This window comes from Mastigoproctus giganteus, chromosome 5, assembly GCF_048544385.1.
Source record: "Mastigoproctus giganteus isolate SK-2022 chromosome 5, ASM4854438v1, whole genome shotgun sequence".
Lineage (NCBI taxonomy): Eukaryota > Metazoa > Arthropoda > Arachnida > Uropygi > Thelyphonidae > Mastigoproctus > Mastigoproctus giganteus.
In genome coordinates this window covers 61,858,331-61,882,963 of record NC_143579.1, presented here as the reverse complement: position 1 = coordinate 61,882,963, position 24,633 = coordinate 61,858,331, and the positions used below count along the sequence as shown (strand labels likewise).

General features: G+C 38.3%; 1 protein-coding gene across 1 annotated transcript in view; it reads left to right on the top strand.

Annotated features, from left to right (window-relative positions):
* The window catches only part of LOC150085447 (protein FAM91A1), a 211,016-nt gene continuing 186,383 nt past the window's right edge, over positions 1–24,633 (top strand). Inside the window, exons 1-2 of the mRNA XM_090374568.1 lie at positions 1–134; positions 15,588–15,672. Coding sequence (XP_090230694.1) covers positions 63–134; positions 15,588–15,672 — 157 coding nt within the window. The 5' untranslated portion in view covers positions 1–62. The remainder of the gene's footprint in view (positions 135–15,587; positions 15,673–24,633) is intronic.

Sequence of the window (24,633 nt, the reverse complement as noted above, 5' to 3'; positions counted from 1 at the left end):
GCGTGCTGATCATGCTTATGTAGTAAATTTTTTACGTGTGTGAATTTTTGTGTTACGTGATAATGAATGCTGACGTTGAAACGTATGTAAGGCAGAATTGTCCGTGGAGTAAGCTGCCACCAACAGTGAAACAGGTAAACACACATTAAGTCAGTGGTTCTCAGCTGGTGGATCGTGACACCACAGCGGGTCTTGAAGAATGTGCTGGATGAAATAGAGTCGCGTAGTATTATAATGAATAAAAAATACGACACATTATAAGGAAAGGAAAAAAAAAAAAACACAAATTAAGCTAGTTTTACTGTTAGGGAGGTGTTTGTTGAATGGTACGCCAAAAGAGGAGGGTTGAGAAACATTCCTTTAGCTATTTAGCTACATTGGCATGCTTTAGTTGCATTCAAATAATGTTATTGGGATTCATTTTTAAGGCAGTAATATATGGAATTTATGAGAGAGTTTGTATTGCATTCTGATACAAATCCTTTAGAGTTTCGAAAAAATATTAACTTCGGTCCCAATGGAATGGTATAGTGGTTATACCACCTATTACTGTGTTTAGTGTAGTGTCCTGTGTTCAGTTTCTGTTTTCAGTCCGGAGTAGAGTGCTTCTTGTTCAGATGGTTAGACCTTTTTTATGGGCATTTTTCTCACCATAGTTGATTTGATCAGTCACTGGTGAGGCTTGCATGCTTTACCATTGAGTTTTTGTCCAGGAAACAGAAACTGGTAGAAAAATGTGTGCAGATACATAGTATTCTAATACCCCATGACTTGTACTGCTTTGGGGCAAGTAAGTTGTAGACAGTAGTTTTCCTCTGAGCTTGTGTGTATTATTTCGAGCACAAAGCACACTGAATGGTGCCGGAATTAAGGGCAGTGGTTATCTTTAATGCTGATATGTACCCATTCAGCATCATTATGGGCAGGGCTGTTATTATTATTAACCATATGGTGCAAGGAAGCCTGAGGCTTATGCTGCACCAGACAAATAAATATTTTTTTCTGAATTACCTTGAGATCTCTCTCTCTCAGGGTAAGAGGGGAGGAATCACCAAGATAAAGAAGAATGATGATATCTAGCTCAGGACCCTGGGTGTACCAGGCCCATACTCACCAGATGTGAGCCCAGGGGTTATTAGGCCTTTAGGTGAGGAATAAAGATGCTGCCCCTTCTTCTTCTTTTTTTTTTTTTTTTTTTGAAAATTAAAGTAATGCTTGTATTGAATCATTCATGCATAAATTTCTTTATACATATGTTATTTCTTTAAGTGCATTAGTATTGAAGGCATATGCACTGAATACATGCATGCATTATACAAGCATTAAAACAGACTAAATGTTGAAAGGCAATCATAATTCATCCCAGGGACTCACATCTGGTTAGTATGGGCTTGTCACACCCAGGGTCCCGAGCTGGATATCATCATTCTTCTCTTCCTTGGTGATTCCCTTCTACTTCTGTCTCTCTCTCTCTCTCTCTCTCTCTCTCTCTCTCTCTCAGAGTAACTCAGAAATTTTTTTTGGCTGGTTCAGCATAAGCCTCAGACTTCCTTGCACCATATTGCTAATAATAATAATAATGAATGTGGAATTTGATCAGTGCAATTATTTATAAAGGGTGTCTTAAAAATTAAAGTAATGTTTTATCCCATTTTTTATCCTAACTTTTTTTATCCCATTAATTAACTGGAAATGAGATTAAACTTTGGATTCCAGAAAAATTTGGAATTAGATGAACTGATGGATCTTTTTATTGCTCATCTTTTGATTACAGTGGTGACCACTGGCCCTTTGTTTAATAGTGGAAAAGAAAGAAAGAGTTTTCATTTGTAACTTTTACCTTGGTAATTGACATTTTTTTGTTCACATAGCTACTAATAAATGTTAAAATTTGTTTTTATTTCTTATGATTTTTGAACCATTAGAATAAACTTTTTGTTGTTTCAGCTTCAAGATTTTTGGTACCTTTACCCTATTTATAGTCTCCCATTTGCTGCCCATGTCAGTGCCTACATTATCTATCCTGTTTTGATTTGTCTGATGGGGGGGGGGTCTCGTGCACTGGTGCTATTATAGGAAGTGTATCACTTGGAGTGACATCAGGCTTGCTCCTGGCCCTGAAACATGCAATTTATAGACAACTACACTTTCCTTTTGAGAATGTGTACTTTGCACTGGTTTACTGGTTACATTAAAACTAGCTAAAGAAATTTCTTGTCTGCTTAATATCCACGATTTTGAAGGATTATACTACTTGGCACTTACAGAAATATCTGGGTTTGATTTCCATCACCAGACTGATAATACTCTACTTCCTGTTGGAATGGAGGAAGTAATCATTGTTAAAAATTACCCCCAGGGGCTCACATCTGGTGAGTATGGGCTTGGCACACCCAGGATCCCAAGATGGATATCATCATTCTTCTCTTTTTTGGTGATTCCTTTCTACTTCTCTCTCTCCCTCAGGGTAACTCGGAAATTTTTTTTGGCTGGCGCAGCATAAGCCTCAGGCTTTCTTGCACCGTAAGGCTAATAATAATAATTATAATAACTCTCAAGTAGGTCAGTTGGTGTACACTTGCAACTAAAAAAAAAGTAAAATTAAAATGCCTACTAAGGCAGTGCCCATGTGAATTTTAGTGTTTCTTCATTATAGTTTTGGAATTTTATTCATTTTTAATTAAAAAGTAAAATAAAATTTGAGATAATTTTAAAATAACAAAAATAAGTAATTGCCTTTATTTCCAATTTATTATTTTTCCTCAAAAAAGGTTGTATCAAATTGCATACAAAAGGCACCATGCACCTGCTTATGTAATGCAATGCTTGGTGAGCCAACAAGATTGGCTGTCATTGCTGGTTTATTATTGTAATTAAAAAATGTCATTTGTAATTGTTTTCCTTTTAAAGTTAAAAGAATGGATGGCATTACAAAGTGCATATAATTTTAAATTATATCTAGTCTTGATTCCAAAAAAAAAAAAAAAAACTGAATGGTGTTCAATACACATTAACAAAAAATGGCAAAAGATTTTTTTTTTTTTTTATTATTTATATCCCTGTTTGTGGTTTAACAGGAACTTTTCATGTGGCAGTCTATAGTTGGTCTCAGGTTGTGGCTCTTCTTCTGTCTTAGAATTTGGGTTTTTCTTCCTGTAAATAGGCAGTCATGATATTTGCATGGTGTGTTCATCATTGACAACTAAACACATTTTTGACAGTCTGTTGTACTAAAGCACTTTTGGCTATCTATCCAGTGGATTAGGTTGCTATAAAAATTAAGGGTTGAAATTCATTATTTCATACTCCATTTCTGGGATTGAATGTGCAGATGTTCCAAACATTTTTTTTCTCTTCTAATGTGCAAATTGTGAAAGGCAATCAATCACTGACAGCTCCTGAATGTAAAAAAAAAAAAAAAAAAAAATCAATCAATTCACTGAATGTAATAACTTTTCAGTTATTTGAAGTCTGAAACATGGAAATTTGGATATAGATTCAAATTAAAATAAACACGCATTACGATTTTTTTGGACTCCCCCTCCCAAAAAAAAGAGACTAACTTGCATCTTGTCTACAGCCCTTTATTGGCTTGCTATTTCCATACTGTTTGACCTTGTTACTGGCAACCTAGTTTGGCCTTTTTTTGATCATGTGGTCTGTTGGGTGTATGTGATTAGTGTATGATATGATACCTGTTTTGTGCTGGACCTCAGGAGTTATACAATGAGAAGCTATTGTTGGGTGGGTCCACTGATGCCAAAAAGGCTGTAGAGAAGGTTTTGCTTTCTGCCTCCCACCCCCTTCCTTTCAGTGACTTCAGTTGGAAATTTTTGGTGTTGACTATCTCTCTCTTTCTCCATCTAGTGTCACTGAAACAGAAGGGGGGGACAGTAGAAGGGAATGTAGAGGCTTGGGCTATCCCATACTGCTAAATGAGCAACTTTAATAGAAATAGGGTTTGCTAACCGTTCACACCCCTACCCAGTCAGTCTTCTTCCTTAATCTTCCCCATACCTAGCCAAAATAGAAGGGGCAGATTTGGCTTATGGGGAAGGATAGGATATAAGACTTGGGGGGGGGGCTGCCCATGAAATGGTTCAGAGGGTCCCCATTGGGAAGATTCCAGTCAGCCACCTTTTGCACCTTGGGCCCTGAGAGCCAAAACCTGTCCCTGTCAAGAAGAATGCAATATGTTTTTATTATAATTTTTTTCATTGGAAGCTGTCTTTCATTCATTAAGATTTGCAAATTTGTCCAATTCTTCTTTTTTTTTTTCTTTTTTTTTTTTTCTTTTTTTTTTTTATTACACTGTCATTTCCATCAGGTTTCCAACGTTTTTTATCCCAGAAACTGGAATTAAATGTTTGTAGGATTTAAAAAATTTCAGGAAAATGCCATTGTCTGATTTGAGGGGGCCCACTGAGCAGTAGCTCACCTTTATCCATTTATCCATCCTTCAGGGAGAATTTAATTTTTATCATATGTATATACTCACAAAATTAGCATATTCACATGTCATTTATTACATACCAGCTAACATTTGATCTATCATAAATTAGAAAATTGAAGCAAAATCAGGAAATATTGTATCATCATTTTAGAGAAAAATCAGGGAAAAGGTACATGGTAGAATATAATTCCATTCCCAGGTTGGAAAAATTAATGTGAAAAAAAAAAGTCTTTCAAAACCATTTCAGGTTAATTAGGATGAGGTATACACTGAGCGATCACTGAATTATGACCACCCCTATGAAAACTGAGTGCGACATGTTGACCACGTGAGGTACGCGAGTGCAGAGTTAGCTGACCTACGTAGCATAGATAAGGTGTCAGTGGTTCATTATGTAGTAAAATTCTGAGCGTGATGGGTAAAAGGAAGGATTTATCGGACTTTGATAAAGGACAGATTGTGGGTGCTTGATGAGCTGGTGCCTCGATTGCCCAAACGGCTGAACTGGTGGGGTATTCGAGAGCCGCCAAATTAAAGTGTACCAGGACTGGCATCAAAATGGTCAAACAATGACCCGATGGCAAAACTGCAAAGGTCAGCAAAAGTTTGATGTTAGAGGTGAGTGCCGGGTCCGACGACTTGTACTGGCAAACAGATGCAGCACTGTTGAAGAGTTGACTATCCAATACAACATGGGCCAACCCGGAACAATATCTGGCGTGACCATGCGTCGCATGCTTTTACATATGGGCTATACCAGCAGACGACCCCTACAGCATCCTCTCCTAACCAAGGTTCATCGGCGTAAAAGACTTGCCTGGTGCAAAGAGCATGCAAGCTGGATGTTAGAAGACTGGAAGAAGGTGTGCTGGTTGGATGAGTCACGTTATTTACTCCACACCGTGGATGGTCGTGTACAGATTTGGCGTCAACAACATGAGGCTCTTGATCCATCATGCATGGTATCAAAAGTGCAGGCCAGTGGAGACTGTTTTATGGTGTAGGGCATGTTTCACTGGCAGGAACTTGGACCCCTGATACACGTGGAACAACATATCAGTGGTCTCCACTATCGTTAACTGCTTGCTGACTGTGTACACCCCGCTATGTTACACTTTTTTCCCGAATGGCAATGGTGTCTTCCAAGATGATAGTGCACTGAGCCATCAGGCACTTGTTGTGCAGGAATGGTTTGAGGAACACAGTTCTGACTTACAGCATATCGATTGGCCTCCGAACTCCTCTGATATCAATCCCACAGAGTACTTGTGGGACACTATGGAAAGGCATATCAGACATCTTGATACACCAATCACTTCCAAACCTGCATTGCTGACCGCATCACACACGTCTTGGTTGGTCGTACATCCCGAATGCTTCCAACATTTTGTTGAATCAGTGCCACGTTGGATAGCTGCTGTACTGAGGGTAAAAGGAGGACCTATGAAGTATTAGGTAGGTGGTAATAATTCAGTGATCACTTGGTGTATTATTTGCATTATTGAAACATCTGCTAGGATGTTTTAATAAGGCAAGTAGGCATAATTTCATTAAGAGGGTTTTTGTTTTTTCATTTTCTTAAAAAGGTTCCTAACAACAAAAGAAACCAGTTCTTATGAATTTTTTTTTGAAAATGTGCGAGTTTTGTGAAGTCACGTCCAGTATTAGTGAAAGGGATGCAAAATAATATGATTACACTGAAATAAAGTGACATAAAACACGTGATATAATTAACACGAATTTCTAAAATCAAATTTATTAAAAAAACATGCCTGTCGATTTTCAGGGTACTCCTTTCACAATTAGTCTGTAGGAAGATACCACAGATCTCTGCAAAAATTTCTGTTGTGTGATAGTGCAATTATTATTATTCACAATAAATCATCAATGTGATTGCCATTTGCAGAAATGTATATTTGCACGTTGTACAAATGAGGCTCATGCTTTAGAACAGGTTGGTTGGTTGCTTGTTTTAGGATTTTATGGCTCATTAGTGTCTAAGGCTATAATGCACAAAGTGAAACTCTAGAACAGGAATGATCAGCCTTTTCCTGTAGTGTGCCACATGTTATGTTGAAAATGTGCCATAGGGGCAGGTCCAGAAGTTACTGGAATCAATATTCCCCCTTCCCTCAGATGGCTTGGCATCATAAAATGTTTGATAACTACATAAAGGAATTTTATGCTAAGAGCTTGTTTTTTTTAAAAAATGAAAACAGTTTTCTGTTTATTAAATAAATATAATATAGGTTAATGAATAAATGTTGGTATTCACAGAATCAATATTGTGAGAAGTTAACTAGTGGCTCTACTTATCTGCATTAAATTAAAGCTAAAAGGCATTAAATATGAGCCATGTTCCTGTCAGCTAAAACTTGGATCATCATTTATTTATTAATTAATTAATTTATTTATTATTAACTTTTTTGATGCCAACACACTGTGTAGGTATCAGAAATTGACATTCCACATAGAATTTTGTAATTATTTGTCACCCACACCTTTTGTTCTTCATCTTTAAGTTGATGGTAACTGCAGCTATTTGAAATTAACCAGGTTTGTTATCTTTCACAGAGAAAGAACATGTGTAGAGTGTACTGTCTCCAAGCATGAAGTATGTGAAGAAATAATTTTTTTATGCAGTAATCAGTAATTGTATTATATAAATAGGCAATGAAAGTAAATCAGAGTGAAGACAATGCTGCTGTGATGCAAAAATTTGTTGACACCTGATGTGACACGCACTTTGGAAACTCGTGTGTATGTTTAGCTACATTTTTGATTTTTAAAATCTACTGTATAATTTTTTATCCTATTTTAGGCATGTTCGTGTGTGTGTGTGTGTGTGTGTGTGTGTGTGTGTGTGTGTGTGTGTGTGTGTGTGTGTGTGTGTGTGTGTGTGTATACAGGGTGTTTCAGTTAAACGTTTCAGAACTTCTAAGAGGGGTAGGGTACATCCTGACAACTCGAAATCATATAGCAATGTGGGGTCGGAAATGCTTTCCTGAAGCGGTGTTGTACACAGAAGCACCATAAAGAAAAGAGACCGTAAGTGAGAAATAGTTTTAATAATACATGAAAAGAAGCAAAAGGTACATGGATTAAAGTAAGTGTTCGAAGTTTCTTCCACGGATTACAATGCACGCCTCACATCTCCGACGCATGGACATCCGAACATTCTGGAATACTCCAGGCGAATTTCGAATTTCTTCGGCAGCTACTGCGATTCTTGCAACCAGCTCCTCAGCATTGTCAACAGGGGTGTCATAAACTAGCGATTTCATATGGCCCCAGAAATAAAAATCAAGACATGATAGGTCGGGTGACAACTTTTGAGAGATGAACAGATTTCTGCATCGACGCAACAGACAATGTGGTTCCAACACGATGGAGCCCCTGCCCATTATAGCGGAGATGTTCGTAACTACCTGGATGTCACATTTGGTCAACAGTGGATCGGACGTGGTGGTCCCGTGCGTTGGCCTGCTCGGTCACCCGACCTATCATGTCTTGATTTTTATTTCTGAGGTCATATGAAATCGCTAGTTTATGACACCCCTGTTGACAATGCTGAGGAGCTGGTTGCAAGAATCGCAGTAGCTGCCGAAGAAATTCGAAATTCGCCTGGAGTATTCCAGAATGTTCGGATGTCCATGCGTCGGAGATGTGAGGCGTGCATTGTAGCCCATGGAAGAAACTTCGAACACTTACTTTAATCCATGTACCTTTTGCTTCTTTTCATGTATTATTAAAACGATTTCTCACTTACGGTCTCTTTTCTTTATGGTGCTTCTGTGTACAACACCGCTTCAGGAAAGCATTTCCGACCCCACATTGCTATATGATTTCGAGTTGTCAGGATGTACCCTACCCCTCTTAGAAGTTCTGAAACGTTTAACTGAAACACCCTGTATATATATATATATATATATATATATATAATATCGGTGTAGATACACCGATATTATATAGATAAACTCTTAACACATTATGCCTTGTGCATTTAGTTATTTTTAAAAAGTATATATATATATATATATATATATATATATATATATATATATATATAAATAAATAAATAAAAGGGAGATAGTGATAGAAGGTAACAAAAAATGTATAATAAGAGATTACAAGAGAGAGAGATTAGAGAGATTACAAGATTAAAAATGTATAATAAATGATTACAAAATTGACAAAATAAGGATGTTGCTACATAACTTACAAAACTGGCCTCTTGTCAGGTGTCAACAGCCATGATTGCAAGCATGGCAGAAACGTCTTAATTTCTGATATAAACCATAAGCCAAAGGGCAAAAAATATAAATAAAAATGAAAATAAAATTTTGTTACCAAAATAAATGAAAAAAAATTCAAGGATTAAAATGGAAGTTTTTTGAAAATGGCTTTCAAACTTTGCAGTTGACACAGATACTTTCACTACACTACTTCCTCTTTTTTCCATTTTTCTGCATTTTTGTTTCCGCTGTCTTGTTATTCTATTCAACCTATATGTGTGTGTGCCCGCTGAGTGCCTCTTGTCTTCATCATGTCTGTTCATCTGCATTTAACAGAGGGACTACCATTCGAATGGATTTTTGTGAAATACAGTGTTTGGGATTGTATTTGTCAAGCCAAACTAAATTTCATTAAATTGGACAAATGGAAATCGGGCAAAAAAAAGAAATTCATTGATTAAATGTTGGCATTTAGATTGTCCATAATTATATATCTTTGTGTGTATTGTAATGCAAGACTTGTGAAGGTTATGTTGCTTGTGAAGAGATACATATATAAATAGAGAAAAGAGACAAAAAAAAAAAAGTCCCATTTCTTTCACCAAGTCCAAATTGTGCACAGCTTGTTGTGTGAGAGCGTCTACACAATAGGGCTGCTATTGACCATAGTCTCCAATCAAATGAAAGAACCATATGTTATCAAGTTGATTTGGATAGTTTTGTAAATAATGCCTTGCAAATTCAGTACCATTTTTCATTTACTCAGAACAGAACAGTCAGTGCATACTGCTCTATTTAAACTCATTTTAGTTTTATTGGGAGATTCCATTATCAAGAAAATAGGTGATATTTTTGTAATAAAGGCTAAGTGGCTAAGGGTATCTCCTGGGATACCCTTAGCTGATGGTGTAACTAACAAATTGTCAACTTTTAAGGGGAGTAAAGAGAGTATTATTATTTGTGTGGGGGATTAATGATATTAAGTGCATACAAACTGATGATTTGTTGGATAAATATAGGACCATGCTGAAAAAATGCCACGAGTTAGATCAGAATGTGTGCCCTTGCAAATTTGCTCAAACGTAGTAGGAGGAACTATATACTGAAAGACCTTGTGGATTAACTTAAGACTGAGGGACTCTGCAAGGCTTTTGGAGGGGAAATTTTTATAATTTTTATCAGTGTGGCTTGCATTTGTTGGTAGTAAGAATCTATTATGTAGAGGAAGAATACATTTGAACAAAGGCAGTGTGAGGTTCTTTGCCTGTAGGCCATCAAGCAGGCCTTAAGGGTTCAGAGAGCTGCTGGTTAGGGTGGTTAGTAGGTGGACAAGAGTAGTAGAGATGCATGCTCATCTGATGATGTGAGGAAAAATAATGCTCATACCATTTCAAGGATCCTTGATTGTTGCTGTAACAGCTGATGTTGACAAGGTGTGCTGAGGGTAGCAAATGTTTAAATGAATGAGAAGCTAATACTAGAGAAACAAGGTTAAGTAACTTCAAGGGGTGTGTTTGGATAGTAAACTCTACAAGAACACTTGATCTTAACCATCTCTACAGTAATGCAAGGAGTGTTTGAAAATGCTGGTTAGAACAACTAATGCTGACAGAATAGGTCACCCAGAAATATGGGATGATGAATTACACCATGTCATTACAATCTATTTAGGAAAGATATGGAAGATGGAAGGGGTAGTGCGATTATGCTTATTATCAAAAGCAGCCTGAGCACTACAAAAACTTTCACAGATTCAGAAGGTGATGCATGCTAGTACAGAAACCAGGTATGTTGCGTGTGAGTTGGAAGTGAAGATGTTATGAGAGTAGAAGTAATCTACAGACCAAAAGATTGTGAAGATTATGATGAGAGCCTCTACATGCAGATGGAACCAGCAAGTAAGGATGAATGTCTTCTTGCCCCAATCAGTTTGCCTAATTGATTGGAGCAAGTGAGAGGGGAAACATGCCATGATAGGCAAAATTTTTAAATAAACTAGATGATAATTATTTGTATCAGTATGTTTGCAAAAATACTAAGGGTAAGGATATTCTAGACCTGATCATTGTTCATGAACCAGATGATATCATTAGGCTCACAGTATAGGAACCATTAGCAGGGAGTGATTATGGAGTTCTGTGGGGAGAGATTATGTATAAGCAGAAATTCTGTTCTGCATGTAACCTGTCACTCGGTCTTTTTGGAGGTGCCTCCGTAGCCGGGGGGGAGGAGCAGCACTGCGTAGCACACGCTTCTTGATTAGACCGGGGTTTGAGCCCGCCACCACCAAATACGGAGGATGTGGAAAGGTCAGGGAATGACCACCGCATATCCCGGAGCAATATGGCCTTAGTTGCTAATGCTCCTAAAAAAAACCCAAACAACAACAACGGTCTTTTTGGTTTGGTAAAGGAAGCAGAGCTGTCTGTGATTCTATGGTAATGTATGTGGACATGAAAGTGAACATTGTGAGATCAAGCTAGTGTGCTGTGACAAAAAAATACACTGCTCATCTTTGTTAACTGTTGTATTGGTATGTCTATAATAAAGCAGTTAATAAATGGATATTTATTTTAGCCCAGAACAATTTTTGACAAACACTGTTCAGTTTACTTTTCCTATCAGATGCATTAGTAATGGTGTATGATGCAAGAAAGCAAACTTATAGTATCAGCCAAAAAAAATGCAAACATCATGACACCTCCCATTTCACCTATTCATTTCCTTCAATAGTTTGGCTAGTTCTTCCTTGAATTTATTTAAGCTATTAACTTCCACAATGACAGATGGAACTTTGTTCCAGCAATCACCCACTCTCTGGCTAAAGGCAAATTTCCACACATCTAGTCTTCTGTAACCGTCTTTCCTCAGTTTGAATTTATGCCCCTCAAATGCATAATCTGAGCAAGAGAAAGAATCCCATCAGCATTGAGCTTGCTCAAACTATACAAAGCCTTAGACATCTCAATCAGTTCACCTCGCAGGTTCTTAGTCTACAGATGTTGCAATTTACAGGATCACCTCACATTTGCAGGATGCTTTGAAGTAAAAAAAAAAAAAAAAAGCTCCTCTCTTTTAAAGAGCTTTTTTTTTTAAATGAAGCTGATCAAATTGTAGTGGACTACTAATATCAACATTATTTCACAAACCTAAAATGAATAATGCTTATCATTCATTGAAATTGATATACTTTCAAGTGTTGATTGGATGCAGTGAAAGAGGGTTGGAGGAATTCTGGAACTAGATTGCCTGTTTTGTCTTTATGACTTGCCTTTTCTCCAGAATGAAAAACTATACTGTCCCTAACTTGAGCATGGAAAAACTATGAAATCACATGAAAGTTCTTTATATTCCAGCAGGTAATATCAAGCTGGCTGAATTGCAGCCAGAAAGAGGAATCAAATCCAGTTGTTTTTTTGCAAGATATGAAAGAATAGTGCCATCCATAACTGTAGGAATTTATATGACTATTTGGATACTGTTAACAGTATCTTAACATATGCTGCTGTTAATAATGTTCAAAACAGTATCTTAACATAAGATAAAATAAATACATTTAAATTCACCAAAATCTGAACATGTGGATATAAATATATTTCTCTTTTTTTTTTCTTTTTTTTTCAATTTTATGCTTGAACCTTTTGCCATTGACACAGTCACAAATAAGTATTCCCACAGTGTACCACCATGCCCATCCTTGACTGATGGACAAAGTACATCATTCCATGGTTCAAATGTTTTGTGAACTGCTGCATCATTTCTTGGCTCCAGTTTTTCCAACATTTTCACAGTAATTAAGTTAGACCATATTAAGTTAGACAGAATCAAATATATGAAATCATCTTCCACTTTTATCTTTTGGTTCATCTTGTGTGAAAGTATCTTCTGGAGGGGAAGGACATCAACACATCTAGGTATGTCACCTCAGGATGAGGACTGATAGCAGGATCAGCTGTATTTCATTCTGCAGCAAATACCTTTGAAGGTACAGGGGATCTGGGGATCCTCGTTATCAGAGGATAATTGGTTCCAGAAAATTCAACTTATAATGAGTCCACTTAAAACAGGGACTAATTTTCGTAATGTTTATTATTTAAAATTAAATGCAACTAGTCATAATATTTTAAGAGTTTGATTCTATATCTATATAATATTGGTGTAGATACACCATAGACAACTCTTAAAGAAAAACTATGATAGTAGTGTGAAAAGCATCATCCACAATGAGTTGCCCATGTATTGCTTTACCTCGAATAAGTAACGCTTCACACTAATAGAGAAGACTATTGTTACGTATTCTTGGTGGGTGCTACCACCAAGACGGCACTGTTTCAAAGCTAGTTGGCTTTTCATTTGTGGGTGGGCAAGTACTCTAGTATTGCAAGTGAAGCATTACTTACTCGAGGTAGTGCAATACACAGGCAGCTCGTGAAGGATGAGTAGATATGGTGTATCTACACTAATATTATCTAGTAATGTTTATTATGTACTTTTACATAGTAAAAAATGGAAGGAACTGAAAAATGAGAAAATTATTTGATTAGACATTTTTTATTATAATATGCTACACAATGTAAAGTTAAGTAAAGTTTATTGAAGTTACACTATTTTTCAGTTGTATGAATCAAGAATGAATCCAGAGTTGTTTTTTTTTTTTTTTGTCATCTTATTTTTTCAGATAAAATTGTGTCGTAGCATTTAGTTATGTCTTTAACTTCACACTTAACATTTGTTGCACGATCGTTCTCAACAAAAAAAAAAAAAAAAAAAAAATGCTTGGTCAATTTTCACAAGGGAAAGAGCTTTAATTCTTTAATTTTCAAATCCTCGTAACTGCAGGGACTCAGATAATGAATACTCGAATACTGGGGACCCCCTGTACTAGAAAACTACTACTTTTCATAGTTCCTCTTTTTTTTGTCCATTCCACTTGAATGCTTTATGATAATGATGTTCAACAAATGTTTTTCCTCATGTGGTTATTTTTTTACATTGGGAAGCTTCAAGAAGGAGATTTCTAGACTCCTGTTCAGAGCCTTAAGTAGGAAATCTTATGGCAAAAGTGGCAAAAGTGTTATAAGTATGCCCCCATTATATGGAGATAGTCAATCTTTCAGTAGAGAAATATATTCTCTAGTCATTTCTTCACCTCTCCCTTTCTTCTTTGTTTCAGTTAAGGCTGCCACATCCAATTTATATTTTCCCAATTCCAATAAAACTTCATCTTGTTTTGTGCTAACTTCTTGTACATTCCAGCAGCCAAAATTTATAATCCTTTTCTGTTTTCCAGTTTGATTCCTATTTGTCTGTCTGATTTTTTTTTTTTTTTTTCTCTGTTAGGTCTTTTAGCATTGAAAGAATATTTTATGATGAATGGGGAGCTGGCCCATTGCATCAACCCCCAACATGGAGGACCAGGGTATTTTTTTTGTTTGGTCTCTAGCTACAAACTTTTCTGGTTTGGGGAGGAGGGGTCTTACCAGTAACAAGCTACAACCAGCATAACTCTGTAGATCATTGAGACATGCAAGCCCCACCACCACCACCAGTTTATAAATTTTAAAAATTAAAATAAATATAAGTTCAAAATTAAAAATGAGAGTGATTATTCCATTTTTTTTTGTTTGTATTTTATTACAAACATTACCTAAAAAGTTACCAGTCCATTACATTATTATCAAAATTTGTTTTCGGCCCAGTAGGGAAACTAAACTTACCCCCCTGCAGTTGCACACCTGGCAATATGGTAGTTTCACTACAGTTTCAGCCTACTATGGTAGTTTCACTAGTTTCAGCCATAAATTATAGGAAACAGAATGATAAATATTCTCAGAAGACTTTCTTTTATTTTAAAGTGTTAGAATGTAACTGCAGTTTTTTTTTTAAATTCCACATTGTGTTTTGTGTTCATTGATCATTACAAAATATATTGAAATAGCTGCCTACAATTATTATTTATATCCTTTTTTAGGGGTGGGTGCACCAATATGACTTTGTGAAAGGTGCCTCAAGCATTGGATGTTGCTATTGATATGTGCCTGTTACACACCAATCATATTTAAATCCTAGGGCACAAAAAAAAATGCCTAAAGAACTTAGTTCAATTATTCTGGCAAACATTTATTTTATGTCTATTCTACTGCCATGCTAATGATGTATTCCAAGTGTATGAAAACAAGAAGTTTCCTGGTTATCATTATATTTACAGTATTGTAAATCATTCATAGGTGTTTTATTGCAATTGTTGAAATTTATGCTTAGAATTAATACAGAGTCAATAAACTAAAAGATAATAAAAGTGAAATCGTATTATTTTGAGTTGATTTCAATAAAAATTATCTTAAATTTTTGAAATTATATGTAATTTTAATGAAATGGTTTTATTTCAGTATTTGTATGTTGCCCTTTATGTTAATGGTCAGTGTATAAATACTGAAATTCAGCTCATTTAAGTGCAAATTATTGTCAGTGATACAATGATATATAATTAGTCTAGTTATTTTAAGCGCTGCTGAGATTTATCTCACCAATTTGTATAAGTTAGATGTCATAAATTCTGACATATATCTGCTCATTTAATTTAAAGGGCAAAAGTAAATGGATGAGTTATGATGCAGAAACTGAGTATTCTTTTATAAAGATGCATGTACAGCAAATTTTTATAAACAAATAAAAACTTTCTTTTGCTTGGCAGAATAATTTCCCAGCAAAAAAGTATATTTTTTTTAAATTAAAACACATATATAATGCTGCATACTTTTGTTATCATCGACGCATTTAATTCAGACTAAATGAACAGATTGATAAGCTTTTTTACTTCTATGGCATATATAAATATTTCAGTGAAAGTAAATATATAAGTTGTGAGAAAACATTCAAATTTATTAATTCTTTACTAGATCCTTGGAAATTCTCAAAGAGAATACGAAAAATTAGTGATACATTACAGCATTAAAAACCAGTTAAGGTATAGGGGAAATTTAGGTGAGTTACTTTTATTTATAGTTGTCAAATAAAATAAGACTGGATAATGAACGATATCTTGTGTATTTCAATTGATTGTAAGAGTGTTCTGACGAAATTAAAATTTTTCATTCATAGAATGTGCTGTATTAATGAATGCTGTGGCTCAGAAAGAGAATGCATTTTTCATTTTTATCTCACTCACACATAACCCCCTCCTCGTTACTGACAAAAATTCCCATAAGAATGAGGAAATGAATTATTTAAAATTTTATAGTTTATAAAAATGCTAGGATTAAATCCCTTCAACCTGTTATTATTTTATTATTATTATTATTATTAGCCATATGGTGCAAGGAAGCCCGAGGCTTATGCTGCACCAGCCAAAAAAAAAAAATTTTTCTGAATTACCCTGAGAGAGAGAGAGAGAGAGAGAGAGAGAGGGGGGGGGAATCATCAAGAAAAAGAAAAATGATGATAGCCAGCTCAGGACCCTGGGTGTGCCAAGCCCATACTCACCAGATATGAGCCCCTGGGGTAAATTGTTAAGTTGGAGTGATTTATGCTTTGTATAATTTTGTATCAAAATTTAGTTCTTTTCTGTATCACAAAGTAGGAATAATTCTTTTTTTTTTTTTTCGTTTTTAATCTGGCTAGATGGTCTAGATAGTTGTGGTTGCTTTTTGTATTTCTACATTGGTACAATGATTTCTGTGTGCTTTTCTTACCTTGCATCTTTTAAAGCATTATGTAATGCATTTATGGTAAAATATCATTATTCATTGTCACTCTACAATAAAAGTAAGTATTGGCAGTTTTCTCCCATAATATTTAAGGCTTAAAGTAAGCCTAATCACCATCATAATTTTGAAGCAATAGTGTTGCTCATAAGCACTTGTTAGGTTTGCAGTAACCTAGCATTGTTTCTGAAAATGATCTCTACAGCACGTCATACTTCAGCAGTGGACTCTGAGGTTCTGTAGAGATTGCCTAACCATTGCTTTATACATTGGAATAATCAATTTATTGAACCAGCTTGTAAAATTTCTGTATATCATTGACAGAATCCCATGAGCTGTTCTAGCAGCATGTCTGCACTGTGCAGATAACTTCATGTGGGACTTTACAATTACTCCAATTCTCTTTTGTTCTCCATTACCTTGAGTGTAGTAACACCTAATTGGTATGCTATTTTGAGATTATTGCTGCCCGTATGCATCCTTTTACATTTATCAATGTTGAACCCCGATTGCCTCTTCTCAACCTACCTGCATAATTTTTCTGGGTCTCGTTGCAGCAGTTTTCCTTTATTTTTCTTGTTAGCCATCCTTTGTGTCATGTGCAAACTTAGACATTAAGTTTGAATTATAGATGAAAGACTAAGTATAGCATGAAAGACTCTACATCTAAGTCTACATGAAAGACTAAGTATAGCAGTCTTGCATGTAGAAGAGTGTCAAAAGCTTTATTGGAATCTAAGTATATAATGTCAAAATAATTTTTTGCATATAGTTCCTCTGTTACTGCATCATAGTAGCTAATTAGATTGATCAGACAAAATCTCTCCTTAACAAATCCATACTGTAATTTCTGTATAACTTCATTCCTGTCAAGATGATCCTGTAATACTTTAACACTAACCACAAGTAAACACATACTTAGGGTAGCTAAGAATAGAAACAGGTGCAGGTATACTTGCGTGTACACCAATGCTAGGAGTTTAGTAAATAAATTTGATGAATTTGAGGTATTGCTCAAAACATCAAAGGCAGATATTGTTGGGATATCAGAGACGTGGTGTCACACAGATATAAGGGATGCAGAACTGCAATTTGGGGAGTACAACGTCTACAGAAAGGATAGACAGGATAGGAAGGGGGGAGGGGTTATGAGTTAAGAAACACATAAAAACCAAGGAAGTGAAGCCAGTCGACATCGCCGGACAGTGCAGTGTTGAGTCAGTTTGGTGTGACATAAGCATTGGGAGATCAAAATTGAGAGTAGGAGTGTGCTATAGGCCTAATGACTCTGATGAGTATAATAAGAAACTGTACAGAGAAATAGAGTGGGCCAGTAAATCAGAGAGTCTTATAATGGGAGATTTTAATTTCCCAGATATTGACTGGAATTTGGGGGCTGGTTACTCACACACTAGCAGGGCTTTTGTGGATTTATTGGATGATTGTTTTCTACATCAGCATGTTCGGGAGGCAACTAGAGGGAGTAATACTCTTGATTTGATTATCAGCAGTGATTCTTCATGCATTAAGAATCTGCAGATAAATGAACCACTAAGTGGCAGTGATCACAGTGTGCTGAAGTGGGATTTACTCAAAGAGATAACTACCATTAGGGGTAAAGGGAAGGGTTATTGCTTCCGTAAAGGCGACTACGATGGACTGAGACAGTATTTAAATTCTATACAGTGGGACCAACTGATGATGTTACCAACAGCAAATTCAAAATGGGAAGCATTCAAAGAACTTATCTTGGAAGCTACTAGGCTTTACATACCAACTAAGAAATATTGTTCAAGGTTTAGGCCCCTCGACGTGGGCACCTGTACGTGGTGAGGGGACCTCCCAGTGACGCTGCTGGATTTCCAGACTAGCATCACTGGGATCCAACGCCCACAGCCCAGGTTCCAGGCTTACATCAATGGAATCCGGCGTGTTTGCCGTGCGCTGCGACCCGTGGAAATTCGGAAAGGGGGATCCTGGTGGTTGAGGGGCCCAGCTTCAATACACCACTTTGGCCCCTGCTTCGACAAGACGGGTGGTCCTGGAAGGCCCGGCTAGGATCAATCGGCTAGTAGGCTCGCCTGCGAGGGTCAACCGTGTCAATGCCACGCCCCTACCCTCATGGTCCGAGGGACAGGATTCAGGCTGGCGGCGGTGCTGGTATAGTGTCTGGGTAGCCCTGGCGTCCCACTCCCGAGTGCATTTATTGCATGCCGGGTAGTGGGCGTCCCTTTGGGCTCCGTGGTGGGTGGGGAGCCCGGGCACTGAACAAATAAAAAAAACTCCATGAATCCTGATAAACTCATTTCTTCAGGGGCCCCAACCCAGTCCCTATCTGCAAACATAGACGAAGACCCAGATAGTATTATTAGTACAAAGAGGCAGCGAACAGAAGTAACATCAGGGCCTGTACCAAGGTTTCTAATAATGCACTCAACCGGTGAAAAACCGATTGGTAAAATGTCGCCCTTTTTCATTCAAAAAGGGTTAGATGGGTTAGCAGGTTCCTCCAAATCAGTTAAGAGGCTCCGTTCTGGAGACCTCTTAATTGAAACTAAAAATGACAGGCAATCCGAACATCTACTCCGAATAACATCAATCGGAGGAATACCTATAACAGTGACACCACACAGAACACTCAATTCATCGAGAGGTGTCATTTCGGAGTGGGACCTTCTCGACGTAACCGAGGAGGAAATCTGCTCCGAATTAAAACCCCAGGGAGTTATTGCTGTCAAGAGAATTACTGCGCGAAGGGATGGAAAAATTGTGAAAACCAGGAGCGTTATCCTGACGTTTAACTCTCCTAAACCTCCTGACGAGATTAAAGCTGGATACATCAACTGTTCAGTGCGTCCATACGTTCCGAACCCTTTACGGTGTTTTAAATGCCAGAAGTATGGACATTCTCAAATGGCCTGCTGTGGAGTCCTTGCATGCGCTCGATGCGGTGCAAAGGACCACGAAACAACAGCATGTTCAGCCGCAAAACCCACCTGTATTAACTGTGAGGGCGAACACCTGGCCTACTCACGAGCATGCCAGAGGTGGAAAGAAGAAAAGGAAATTCAACGGCTGAAGGCAGAGCTAAATATATCATACCAGGAGGCAAGGAAATCGGTCAAACTCCTGAATATCAACAAACCTACCTACGCCCAGAAGGTAGCAGGGAGATGTTCCGTCGGAACTCAGACGGACATGACCATTCCTCCAAAGGAGTCTTTCACTCCCATCGCGCGGTATCTCTTATGTTCTCAAAAACCTGCACAAAAGGACCAATCAGCTGCCACTCCTATATCGGTACCTCCTAATGCTCCACAAGTAACAAAGATAATTATGAAAGAAAAGAATAAGAAAGAGGAAGTCCCCCCCTAGTACCCAAGAAAAGATGGATGTTGAGCAGAAGGAGGTACCCGAAGATTCAGTCTTGGAACTCTTTGCGGAGGAGGAAATGGACACGGGACAGCGTCCATTCTTTCCCAAAAAAGATAAATCCAAGACTGATAAAAGTAAGCCCTCAGCACCTCGGAAGCCGCCTGATGGACCCACCAAGCCAAAATAATGGCTAAATTCCTACAGTGGAATTGTCGTGGATTCCAGCGAAATATTGATGACATCAAGGCCCTCCTGCAAAAGCACGAGCCAGTTTGCTTTTGCTTGCAGGAGACATATCTAAAGGCAAATGACGATCCCACGATGCATAGCACCACAATTTTTCGTAAGGATAGAATTGCGGATGGCTCTGTACATGGGGGAGTGGCTATCCTTGTGGGTAACCAGACCCCAGTGCAGCCCTTACTAATTACAACTAGCATAGAGGCTGTTGCAATTCGCCTTACGGTGGGATTTTTATTAACTGTGTGCTCTATCTATTTGCCACCTGGGACTGACATCTCCCAGGCAGACCTTGATGATCTTCTAACGCAGTTGCCTCCCCCTTTCTTACTTCTCGGGTATATGAATGGACATAACACCCTGTGGGGTAGTGCTAACATCAACGGAAGGGGACGAGTCATAGAGCGTATGCTCAATGACAATGACCTTTCCCTTCTAAATACTGGAACAAACACCTTCTTCCACATGCCTACCCGTACTTTTTCTGCCATTGATCTCTCTATCTGCTCCCCTTCTCTGCTCCCTTCACTCACTTGGGAAGTGGAGGAGAATCCATACGGAAGTGATCACTTCCCTGTGATAACCTTGTTACACAGTGGGAGACCATGTTTTCCCTTCAGGTTACCACGGTGGAAGTTTGACCAGGCTGACTGGACTGCCTTCCAACATCAGGCAAATTTTGATCTTGGCACAGTCAGTCAAGAGCCTATCAATGATGCAGTTAAGTACATCACAGAAAATATTGTCCAAGCAGCTGCGAATACAGTTCCAAAAACATCTGCCCAGTTTCCACCATTTCCCAAACCTTGGTGGACTTCACAATGCACAGCAGCAAAAAAGGCTCAAAACAAAGCGTGGGGGATATTCCGCCGATATCCTACCACGACCAACCTTATAGCCTTTAAACGTGCACGAGCCAAAGCACGCTACATCCGTCGTCAGAGTCAAAAGGAATCGTGGATCCGTTTTACATCATCTATTAACCAGTCTACCAACTCTAAGGTAGTCTGGGATAAAATCTGGAAAATGAAGGGGAAATATACATCCCACCCTTCTTCAATCCTAGATTATAATGGATGCGCTATTGCAGATCCAACTGCAATAGCCAATGCTCTTGGGGAAACATTCTCTAACATCTCCGCAACATCCTCGTACTCCCCAGAGTTCCTGGTCCTGAAACAAACTGGAAAAACAAGCACTTAATTTTAAGACCAAGGGCCTCTATCCCTACAACGGGGTGTTCACTATAGAGGAACTGAAAAGAGCCCTCACTCTTTCCAAAGCAAGTGCTGTTGGACCAGATGGCATCCATTATGAAATGATTAAATAACTTTCACCAAAATCTATGGATTGTCTGCTCTTTCTGTATAACAGAATCTTTACTGAAGGGCAGTTTCCGGACTCCTGGCGAAAGGCAATCATTCTTGCCTTCCCTAAGCCAGGAAAGGATCCAAAAGTCACCACCAACTATCGTCCTATTACTCTGACTAGCTGTCTGTGCAAAATCCTGGAGAGAATGGTCAATTCTCGTTTAATATGGTATTTAGAATCAAATGACCTTCTCTCCAGCATCCAGTGCGGCTTCCGAAGGAACAGGTCCACTTTGGACCATCTTATTAGATTGGAAGCATCCATCCGGGATGCTTTCCTAAAACGCGAACACTTGGTGTCGGTGTTCTTTGACATGGAGAAAGCGTATGACACAACTTGGAGATTTGGCATTTTAAAAGATTTGCATAGCCTAGGGCTAAGAGGGCATCTGCCCTTTTTTATTCAAAACTTTTTAGCCAATCGATCGTTCCAAGTTCGTGTGGGATCCTCACTGTCTCGCTCCTTTAGCCAAGAGGAGGGAGTACCACAAGGATCAGTATTAAGTGTCACACTTTTTGCCATAAAAATAAATTCCATCACAGAACAACTTCCTCAAACTGTAAACAGTGCCCTCTATGTTGATGACTTTAGCATCTTTTGCCAGTCGTGCAACATGAGGGTTATTGAAAGACAACTGCAGAAAGCCATCGATAGTATGAATTCCTGGGCACTTGCTAATGGCTTCAGGTTTTTGCCGGAGAAGACCGTTTGCGTACACTTTTGTCGCAAGCGTAATCTTCATCCTGAACCTGAATTAAGGCTTGGACAAAATGCTATTCCAGTAGCAGCGAACACAAAATTCTTGGGACTCATATTCGATAAAAAATTGACCTTTTTGGATCATATTCGTCAACTCCGCACAAAGTGCACAAGAGCCCTCAATATGCTCCGCTCGCTCTCCTCCTTATCTTGGGGTGCAGACCGATGCACCCTTCTACGGCTTTACCGTGCACTTGTGCGATCCAAATTAGATTATGGGTCCCAAGTATATTCTTCAGCCAGAGACAGTGTACTTCGATGGCTGGATCCTGTCCATCATCAGGCTATACGTATCGCTACTGGAGCATTTCGAACATCTCCTGTCCAGAGTTTATACGTCGAAGCAAACAAACCACCGTTATCGTTTCGACGTAAGCAGTTGTCTTTAAAGTACGCTTTAAAACTGAAATCTCTGCCAGACCATCCTACGTGGCCCTTCGTTTTTGAGCCACGATGGGAAAACTTGTACAATACCCGTAAGACTGCCAATCGTCCTTTTGGTATTCGCCTCCAAGGGCTACTCAATGAACTCAATATCAAGGTAGACAAGGTTGCCCAAACATCAAAGCAACCCTTTCCACCCTGGCATGCTCGTGTCCTGGCATGCGACTTGTCGCTTAGAAACTGGGCAAAGTCGGACACTCCATCATGCGTCTACCTGCAGCTTCATTCAGCACACTGAACTGAATATTCCGACTTCGCGCCAGTCTACACAGACGGTTCGAAGTCAGAATCATATGTGGGATCTGCTGCTGTCTTTACAGACAGGACTATATCAGAGCAGATTCCCTCTGAATGCAGCATATTTACTGCAGAGCTGCACGCTGTAGAGTTAGCCTTGGATCATATTAGTAAATGCCAATACCAACGGTTCATTTTATATTCCGACTCTCTTAGCATGTTACAGGCTTTAATATCTGTGAGGTATAATCCTCATCCAGTTCTGTCTAGCATTCAGCAGAAGATTCACGTTCTCCATGAACGCGAATATGACATCCGCTTCTGCTCGATTCCCAGCCACATTGGGATTAGGGGAAATGATTTGGCTGACGCCGCAGCCAAATCAGCACTTCCCAATAATAACCGCTGCCTGTTAGTCCTCTATACAGACTACAGGCAAATAATACACCAAAAGATATATTCCCAATGGCAGAACTTGTGGAATAGACAGACTGGGAATAAACTATATTGTATAAAGCCTGTAATTGAACCGTGGCAGTCTAGTCTGCGCAGGAATCGTAAGGAGGAAGTTGTTCTTGCCCGGACCCGCATAGGACACAGTCATTTAACTCATTCGTTTCTGCTGAGGGCTGATGACCCTCCTGTGTGTGAGTCCTGTGGCACAATTTTAACAATAAGACACATTTTAGTTGAATGTCCAGATTTTACCAATATCCGTTTTACCGCTTTTAATCATCTGACTGAGCCATATACACTCAGTCAGATTTTATCCGACAATGACAACGTGTCTGCTGTTTTTGGCTATTTTAAATTAATAAAAGTTTTTAATTGTATTTAATTTATGCTATTGTTTCTTCTTTATTGTTTTATTTTTTATATCTTTGTTATTATATATCTGGACATGGTGGCCTTACTAATTAGGTCACCGAGAATTTAAAATTTTTTAAATATTACCTAGTCTTGGCGCATTATAGCCGTAGTTGCTAATGCACCAAAAAAATCCAAACAATCAATCAATCAATCAAGGTTTAGGCCAAAATGGATGTCAGATGAACTAATGAGGCATATGGCAGAGAAGAAAAATGCATGGGATACTTACAAATTAACACATGACACAGAAGCCTATGATAGATACAAGTTGATATGCAACCAAGTTACAAAGGAGGTTAGGCAGGCGAAGGCAGATTACGAGAAATCCTTGGCAAGGGATGCAAAGAAAAACAGCAAAGAGTTCTTTACTTATGTAAACTCTAGAAGGAAGGGGATGAATCAGATTGGTCCACTTGATATTGATGGGTCAACTGTTGATGATCCTGCTCAGGTAGCTAACAAACTAAATGAATATTTTGCATCAACATTCACACGTGCGGAGTTATTCAGCAAGGGGAATGCCAGAGGTGTATTCGACTCTAGCAGTAAGCTACAGAATCTTGAAATAACTGGGAGTAAAGTGGAGGAGAAACTGTTGAAGATAAACACAAGAAAGGCACCCGGGGTGGATGGGATCTATCCAGTTATATTAACGGAGGCAGCAAAGGAAGTAAGCAAACCCTTAGCCATAATTATGAGAGCTTCCTTGGACTCAGGGGAGGTACCCATAGACTGGAAATGTGCAAATGTGACCCCAATTCACAAAGGAGGATCAAAGGCTGACACAAGTAATTATAGACCTGTGAGCTTAACTTCTGTTCCAGGAAAATTAATGGAGGCACTGGTTAAAGAAGCACTGCAGGCTCATTTAGACAAGACTTCAGTTATAGCTCAGACACATCATGGTTTTGTTAAGGGGAAGTCTTGCCTGACCAACTTGATTGGA